This window comes from Trichechus manatus, unplaced genomic scaffold (assembly GCF_000243295.1).
Source record: "Trichechus manatus latirostris isolate Lorelei unplaced genomic scaffold, TriManLat1.0 scaffold00084, whole genome shotgun sequence".
Taxonomy (NCBI): Eukaryota; Metazoa; Chordata; class Mammalia; order Sirenia; family Trichechidae; genus Trichechus; species Trichechus manatus.
Window position 1 is genome coordinate 7,961,546 of NW_004444020.1, and position 9,742 is coordinate 7,971,287.

At 36.5% G+C, this 9,742-nt stretch overlaps 1 protein-coding gene across 7 annotated transcripts in view; it reads right to left on the reverse strand.

Annotated features, from left to right (window-relative positions):
* STAG1 (STAG1 cohesin complex component) overlaps nucleotides 1-9,742 on the reverse strand; it is a 552,131-nt gene that overhangs the window by 167,723 nt on the left and 374,666 nt on the right. For all 7 annotated transcript variants that reach the window (XM_023735988.1, XM_023735987.1, XM_023735981.1 and 4 more), the window contains 2 exons: nucleotides 2,482-2,633; nucleotides 575-648 (listed from right to left, as the gene is read on the reverse strand). In XM_023735988.1, the coding sequence (XP_023591756.1) occupies nucleotides 575-648; nucleotides 2,482-2,633 (226 nt within the window). The remainder of the gene's footprint in view (nucleotides 1-574; nucleotides 649-2,481; nucleotides 2,634-9,742) is intronic.

Here is a 9,742-nt window from a genome sequence, read left to right on the forward strand (position 1 = left end):
ACAAAGTAAACTCATGTGCAAAGGATCATGACAAAAATACTGTGAGAACACCTTCCACTTTCACATGTATAGTTGAAGGTAAACAAGGGTGAAAATTAGAGTAATTGCATTATTTGCAGGGGTGCCCCTTTCTGTCCTCTTTTATCCTATCTTCACAGAAGTATTAAAAAAAAGACTGTTGGTTAATCTGTCCATGGCACAAGATGACTACTGCAGGGAAAAAAGCAGGGCATTTAATTTTTTTCAAATGTCAAGATAATTGACAATATCATGCTAAGGCCACATTAAGTTAATGCTATCTTATTAATTAATATTACATCAGTGCATATTCAAGTAAACAGGCTACTTCCAACAGTGTATGCTCTGAATGTGGAAGAGTGCGGCAGTGGTAGTGGTAGTCCAATTTCCTCCACGCATATGATGACATTTACTTAGCTGTTATACCCGAAGTTGTTTTCCAGAAAACAAAACAAAAAAATTAGTAAGATTTTTATAGTTTTATAAATAGGTAGGAACACTAGCAAGCAATAATTATTTAAGTTAACCTTCTTAATGATTTTTAAAAATCCCTTACCGGTATCTATGAACAAATATACCCTTAAAAATAGAGTTCATCATATTTTCAATTTCATCCTGATTTTCTTGTAGCTGAAATGAAAAAGCAAAAAATACATGAATTAAAATATTAATCAACTGTGTTTAATCCCTGCTTATTTTCATTCTGGTGATTTATCAATCTTTTCTCATCTATCGTGCAGCAGATGTCTGAAATCACCAGTATAGCTGCATTTTTCTACAGATTTACTACACCAGCTTTATAATCTCTCAAACTCAATATCCCTCCACTCCCTCTATTCCCACATACTACACACTGACTAACAAGGAGGAGTGGTGCAACCAAGTGTGCCAGTCTCCTATCTTCAAAATACCATCAGCTTTGGGAGAAGGCCACAATTTCTATGACTATTCTGTGCAAATCAGTTCCCTGGTTTAGTTTTGTCTTCCTTGGTAATGGATGGACCCTGATTACCATATTTACCATCATACAAGAAACTTTCAACTTCATCTGAAGTATCTAAATATTACTCTGCATCAGATTACCCTGTATTACTGAGAGCAGACCAAGTACCCAAGATAGGAGGTATAACAGAACATAGCAAGGATCCTAACCAATAGCAGTGTAATGCACCAACAACATAAAATCCCACAGCAAACATACACATTTCAGGCAATGCTACAGCTCAGAGTTAAGGTTTGAGTTTATTCACTGCTCTAAAGCAACAAAAGCCCTGATACAAAATTAAGGTGGTTTTTATTATTCTAGTATTGCCTTTAATTTGCTATGTAGCAATATTCAGTGAAATATTTCCTTTTAGTGCATGCATAAATGTGACAATAAAATTCCTACAGACTTAGTCTTTCGTTGTATTCTTTGTTTCAGGTTTTACTGAAATAAGCTCGGAAATACTTTTATAGTAAATCATTCAAATTACTGAAATTTACTGAAAGTTTTAAAAATAAACTTTTCCTGCATTTATTATATAAAAAAATAATTAAAAATGGAGGCATATATTTAGGTTAATAGTACTCACTGAAGCACAGTTTCAATATTTGCTTCTATAACATTTCATATATAATATGGTTAGTAATTTAATCATAAGTTTGCTGTGTTTTGTTGTCTGTTGTAACCCATTATTCATTGGCAACAGTTTCTCTGCAGCAATGTAATACTTTTTTTTTCTAGATTAAAAGACAGACTAATATTATAGACCTAAAATTTGATTTCTTACTGGATAAATAAAAATGTTTCCTATTAAAAACCCACTTTAAAATCACTTTCAATACATATATGAAAATTTTATTGTAAAACAGAGATCAATCTTACTCGCAGGAATGCCTTACCCGTCAGTCAACATGTAGTCTTTGGCTTTCTCCTGGAAATGCAGCATTCGTTGCAGGTTCCCATTTCTCTGAGTTATGGCCTGACGACCTATCTGAGTTACCTAACTCCCAGATTGTCTTCCTCCAAAAATAAGACTGTTCTGTGATTTCCTCTTGCCCTCAGATAGCACTCAACCACTAGCTGGCTGAACTTTCTCATTTCATATGAACATGTTGAGATCAAATAATCTAACTTTTAAGAAAATCTAAAAAAATTTTTAAATACATATAAACCTTTTTAACAGGGAATAAAAAAACAATATGATATATTTACCGGTCCCTGAGTGGCGCAAATGGTTAAGTGCTTGACTGCTAGTCGAGAGACTGGGGGTTCGAATGCACCCAGGGGTACCTTGGAAGACAGGTCTGGCAATCTGCTTCCAAAAGGTCACAGCCCTGAAAACCCCTATGGAGCAGTTCTACTCTGCACACAAGGGTTGCCATGAATCAGAATTGACTAGATAGCAACTAACAACAACATGATATATTTACTACACATTTACAGAACATAAAAACCACAGTTAAACGAAACTAACTTACCTCTTTGCGTTTCTGAAGTAGTAATTCTAACCTTTCATTGGCTCGCTTTCCAATCATTTTATTTCTCTCAGCTTCATACTGTCTCTGTGTATTATCCTGATGAATACTGAGGTTTAAGGCAACATTCACCAGGGCAGTCATGAGCTTCATGGCTATAAAATAAAGGAAGACTATACTCATTCACCTATGAAGCAGAACTTTTACCCATCAGATTACTAATGTATAAAGTAAACGGATGAAGCAAAAAAATTAATCAATTTTTATGTTTTATAATTCAGGTATCATTTAAATAAAAACTAATTTACAGAAACAAACTTATTTTGTTAGTCTGCAACATAATTTTTTCTGCCTCATGACCCTCAAGGCTTGCCCTGCTGACATTCCTCACTTAAAAACAGCCTCATCCTAATTACATCCAGGAAAGACTTAAGGAGGTTCTTCGACAACCCTTTTTCCCACCCTGAAATATACACACCTTAGTGAGGATACTATTCAAACCTAGACCTCTTTGGGGCCACCAGACCTGTGTATACGACTGCTTACTTAATACCTTTACTTAGGTGCATCAAAGGTGCCTGAGATGTTATAACCAATTTATAATCTTTACCTCCAAACGTCGTGCTCTTCCTGTGTTCCTCACCTCAGTAAATGGAACAACCTACAACCACTGCAAAACTGACCAATCCTACCAAACTCATTAAGTTCATTAAAAATGTATTCTGTGAACTTCCAATCGACCTGTCTTGGCCAGTCACAGTACAAATGTACTTTTAAGTATTTGTTGTATTTCTAAATCCTGTTAAATATTTTCAGACTTCTGTTTCCAGTTCTCCTAGAAGTAGGAATGACACAAACCTCAAACATTTATTTATCCATTCATATTTATTTATTTTCATTCTTGAGATAGTGAAAGTGTAGGAAACACTGATAGAAAAATAAGATTTGCACTGGTAAAATAATTTCTCCTTTTTTCCATTTTGAGTTATGCGTCTGCAAATATGAATGTTCAGTTACAGAAAATAAAATCATTCAGTGTTTTGGAAAAATGAATCCATTTAACTGCAAATATATTCCTGTAATTAAAAATAAGCATACATTTCTTTTAAACTTTCACTATTTCACTTTAGTTACCTATATACACACATATGTACATGCTATACCTATCTGTCCATCTATCTATTAACACACCACACATCCAATTTGTTATTCTGAAATTATATCTATACTTTGGCCAACTCCATCTTAGTAGTGACTGCTGCTGCCCTTAGACCAAAATATTAAGATGAAAAATCTTAAAAACAAATTTAAGTTGGTGACTACTTAGAAATGCATTTAATGAAAATGTTGATTTTCCTGAGATAGTGTCTAAATACAATAAACTGCAAAATATTGTTCTGTTTCATAATGCAAGCCAGTGATTTTACAGTTTTACATGTTGTCAGTAACCGAATATTGACAATACTATGAAGGTTAAAAAAAAATGTTTTAAATTACTCTGTATAAGAAAGGAGCATAGCTTACAGAGAGGAGGAATCTACAGTATTCAAACAGCCCAAGTGAGGGACAGCATCAGTTTTTAAGAACTTGTCCTGAGCATACAAAGTGATACTCAATGTAGCTTAATTCCATATATATATTTAGATCTCTAAGCAAAATGATTTGAACATTAAGGACTTTGAAAGCTTTAAAACTAACACCAACATGGTTGGAATTCACTAGTAGATGGTAAGGCACAAACTTTTTTGAATTTAAGGGCTGTTGCATTCACATAAATCCCAAACTCTAACTGCCATTATGTAATGACCCTCCTCCAATCCCAGACATGCGACCAAAAAACAAAACAAAAACCTCATACTAAAAGTAACAAAAAATTGCAAAAGGATAAAATTTCAGAAAAGTATAAGCTATTATACAGCAGTATTTACTCTGATATAAAATGTTCCCAAATCTGTAAATTTAGATTAATTCACTGACATTTTTATTTCACTGGCAACATATAAGCAAATTAACAACTTTGAAAAGCTAATTTAATGACACAAATTCTTTACAAAAAAATAAAGATTGTGATGTCTTATTCAGTGCACTGAAAAAGAGCGATTCCTATGTATGGGGATTACTTATTCGATTCTACTAGCACTACTCAAAGACAGAACCATTTGTGAATTAACATGTTTTTATGCCTGCAGGAATTCAGCCTTGATACTGTGACATGGACTTCTCAGTGGCTTCTCCTTGTCTGTTAAGGAAAAAAAAGCTTCACTTAGCATTCACATTTTAACTGATGAGTATAAAATGGTCAATGTGTTTTCGGGTGTTGCCACTCACAGTGTGGTCTGCAAATAGGTGCTGATCAAAATTAGTTTCTTACCAATCTACAATAAGTACAAAATTGAAAGTGTTTAGAAACTTTCATAGCAATCCGACAGAGTAATTTTATGTCTGTTGAATCTAATAATAAAATAAACATTTTATTTTTTCTAGAGATCCAATTTACAAAAGTATCAGATATAAAAAAAACTCGTCTTCTAGTTTAAGAAGTACTTAGCGCTTCTCCATTCATCTATCAATCCCACATATAGTGAGCATTGGTTTAGTTGCTACGGATACAAAACTGAACAAGAAAAAGTAACTGACTTGCTCTCATAAGTTTTAGATTCTACTCACTAAACGAAACCCACTGCAGTCAAGTCCATTCTGATTCATAACCACATGACAGGACACAATAGAACTGCCCCATAGGGTTTACAAGGCTGTAAATCTTTACAGAAGCAGACTGCTACATCCACCTCCTGAGGAGTGGCTTTATGTTGTTGTTGTTAGGTGTCCTGGAGGCAGTTCTGACTCATAGTGACCCTGTGTACAACAGAAGAAAATACTGCCCGGTCCTGCGTCATCCTCACAATCATTGTTATGCTAGAACCCACTGTGTCAATCCATCACGTTGAGGGTCTTCCTCTTTTTCACTCACTAATTTAAACTAGCATGATGTCCTTCTCCAGGAACTGGTCCCTCCTGATCAACATGTCCAAAGCACGAAAGATGAAGTCTCCTCCCCATCCTCGCTTCTAAGGAGCATTCTGGATGTACTTTTTCAAGACAGATTTGTACATTTTTCTGGCAGTCTATGATATATTCAGTATTTTTTGCCAACACCATAATTCAAATGCATCAATTCTTCTTCGGTCTTCCTTATTCCCTATCCAGCTTTCACATACATATGAGGCAACTGAAAATACCTTAGGTAAGGCCACCTTGGTTCTCAAAGTGACATCTTTGCTTTTGAACACTTTAAAGAGGTATTTTGCAGCAGATTTGCCCAATGTAAGTACGTCATTCGATTTCTTGACTGCTGCTCACATGGGTGTTGATTGTGGATCCAAGCAAAATTAAATCTTTGATAACTTCAGTGTTTTCTCCGTTTATCATGATGTTCCTTACTGGTCCGGTTGTGAGGATTTTTGTTTTCTTTATGTTGAGGTGTAATCCATACTGAAGGCTGTGGTCTGTCATCTTCATCAATAAGTGCTTCAAATCCTCTTCACTTTCAGCAAGCAAGGTTGTGTCATCTGCATATCACAGGTTGTTAATGAGTCTTCCTCCAATCCTGATACCACGTTCTTCTTTATATAGTTCAGCTTCTCAGATTATTTGCTCAGCACACAGATTGAATTAAGTATGGTGAAAGGATACACCCCTGACGCATACCCTTCCTGACTTTAAACCAGGCAGTATCCCCTTTTTCTATTCAAACTACTACCTCTTGATCTAAGTACAGGTTCCTCATGAGCACAATTATGTGTTCTGGGATTCCCATTATTTGTAATGTTATCCATAATTTGTTATGATCCACAGTCGAGTGTCTTTTGTGTCCTACTACTAGTGTCCTAGTATTCCCATTTTTGGCCTGTACAAATATACTAATCCAACTCATCTCTGAACCAAGCTTGGGTTTTTTTCCTCCAATAGTTGCTCATAGGGAACCTCCACCCCTCCCCCCCGCCCACAAATGAGGCTATATGTAAGAGCTGAAAGGTGTTTGTGCAACCGTGATGAGTGACATGGAGGTCTCATATGCTTGTTTGTATAGCTTATGTGTGCCATATGAATCTGCTTGATTCCAATCCAGGATATTCCACTTCCATTGTTGCTGGGTTCACCTAACCTTATGACTGATGAATCTAATAGTGCCTAGCTCGTGGTGGTTATTGATGGTCTCATGATTACTTGATTTCCATGGTTAAACGCTCAATTTCCATCAGACCCAGTAGCAGACCATCAACTGCTTTCCAAATGGTACATAGTTCTCTTCTGCAAATGGCACTGTCATCTCCAGAACCCTAGGGGTCTGAACTGTAGATCTTTTATTGGGACACTCCACACTGAAGATTTATCTACTACAGATGCCACAGGACCAGCTGGATTGTATGGATCAAGCAGCATAGCTGCTTGTACTACATCTGCTGCAACAATATTTCTTGCTCAGAACCCCACTCAAAACTGGCTGAATTTATCACCTGATAAATGTTTCAAAACAGTATTCTCAAGTTCTGTATATTTGGCCTGCAGAACCCAAAGAGGCCTACCACGCGCTGTGCTGCTTTCTTAGTATAAAAGTTACAAGGTGTATTTTATTATTCTTTACCTAGGCGGGGATGTCTCAGAATGCTTCAGAGCATTAGACCCCTAGAAGTTTCAAGAATGGTCCCTAAAATTCTTTAGGATTTATCACACACCCTCTGGATCATAGGGCTTTCTGGCTACTCAGTATTTCTGATACATCAGATCTGATACTGTCAATTTGTTGGCCAATGTAATATCCTATGGACAGTCTAGGTGGAGGGCAGTATATATTCACAGTTTTGCTCAGGGTTATCTTTATTCTCCTGCTCTGTGTCACAATATAGTCTGAAGAGAGTTTGCATTACATGTCTGTTTCATAAAGTTACCCCTAAGCTTAGCAGCTAAAAATAACAACCATTATCTCACAGTTTTTGTGAGTCGGGAATTTGGGAATGACTTAACTGAGCGGTTTTCACTCAGACTCTCTAACATATCTTTATTAAAGATATTCTACTAGTAAGCAGCAGCCCCAGGACCCTTCACTGTGTCAGCCTGCCTCTCTTTTAAGCCATCTGCCATTTATCTGTTTTCCTAACTGCTCTCCCTGGAATGTAAAAGGTATTCAGTAAATTCTTGTTGAATGAATGAATGATGACTCTTTAATATGAAATTATGTTTCTTCACAGGATTTGTCAGTAGTTACATAAAGGATAAATGAGCATACGCTTCTCTAATTAATCACAGGCTAAAAATTTCCTCTAGGTTTCACAGATAGGGTGGGAAATACTCCTTGTTGAATCACCTGTTAGAGTTGAGAAATGCTTGAAAAAGTTATAAATTAAAGTAACTAAGGGGTTTCCAGTAAATTTTTAATTAAATTTCAACACTACATAGTCTATAACCTTCCTTAGTCCCATCCTGTGTTGAATTGCACTATGGATTGTTAAACTGAAATTTAGTCTTAACACAGACTTGTAAATCCTTTCAACCTTTGTGGCATGGAATTGACTGCTTCTCCTGTTTTTGTTTGTATTTCTGAAGGAAGGGGAAGTCAGGCTGTAGTGTTTGAAGGCCCTATAGGGTCTATATACCTATACAGAATTATTCCCCAAATTGGAGCTGTTCACTAACCGATTCAAGGTAAGCACTAAGAATGCTACGCTTATCTTATTGTTTACTTTACAAAGGCTAGTTATAGATAGTTTAATGAACAGTATTGCTATAACAAGCATTTAACTCAGATCTTTATTATATATTCTTTAAGTAAACCCATATGAAATAGATAAATGAATCCCTGCTTTACAAGAAATTAACAATATAAGTTTATATTTATTGCTTATGAGATAAGTCTATCCTGCTTAAAATAGGATTTTCTTTATATATACATTTTTATAAATATATTAATTTTGCAAGTTAAAGTTTACTTGTTTCAATGTTAGGGACTGCCAATTGATGACAAAGATTTTAGATTATGAACATTTATAATAACACCTGGTAATACTGTTTTAAGAGTAAGGCTTCCCCCACCCCCTTAAATTTATAAATACACTGTTATGTGACATTAACTGCTCTCCGCATACTCTGACACCACACTCCTCATTTCCACCCCTAATTCCCCTTGTCCATTCAAGCAGATCCTAACCCTCTCTGCCTTCTCATCTCACCGTCAGACAGAAGCTGCCCATTTAGTCTCTTGTATCTACTTCAGCTAAGAGACACACTCCTCAAGAGTATCAATTTATGTCCCACCTTCCTGTCGAATCCCTGTCTGAAGAGTTGGCCTTGGAAATTATTTTAGTTCTGGGCTGACAAAGAATGCAGCGGCCATGCTTTCCAGGGTTACTCCAGTCTCAGTCAGACCATTCTTATGAAGATTTGAGTTCTGCACCCCACCTTTCTCGTCCTCCATCCAGGACTCTCTGTTGTGTTCCCTGTCAGGGCAGTCATTGGTAGGTAGTCGGGCATCATCTAGTTCTTCTGGTCTCAGGCTGATGAAGTCTCTGGTTTATGTGGCCCATTCTGTCCCTCGGGCTAATACTTTCCTTGAGTCTTTGGTGTTCTTCATTCTCCTTTACTCCAGGTGGCTGGGATGAATTGATGCATCTTAGATGGCCGTTTGCATGCTTCTAAAACTCCAGCCACCACTCACCAAAGTAGGATGCAGAACATTTTCTTAATAAGTTTTGTTATGCCACTTGACCTAGATGTCCCCTGAAAGCATGGTACCCAGACCCCTACCCCTGCTACTCTGTCTCTCAAAGTGTTTGAATTAATTCAGGAAACTTCCTAGCTTTGGTTTAGTCCACTTGTGCTGACTTCCCTTGTAGTGTGTGCTGTCCTAACCCTCACCTAAGATAATTCTTATCTACTATCTAGTTAATAAATAATCTTCACCCTCCCTCCCACCCTCGTAACCATCGAAGAATGTTTTCTTATGTGTTTAAACCTTTTCTTGAGTTTTTATAATAGTCGTCTTATGCAATATCTGTCCTTCTGTGACTGACTAAATTCACTCAGCATAATGACCTCTAGCTTCCTCCACGGTATAAGATGTTTCACGGCTTCATCATTGTTCTTTATTGTTGCATACTATTCCATTGTCTGGATATACTATAATTCGTTTGTCCGTTGATGGGCACCTAGGTTTTTTCCATCTTTTCCTATTGTGAACAGTGTTGCAATGAACATGGGTGTGCATATA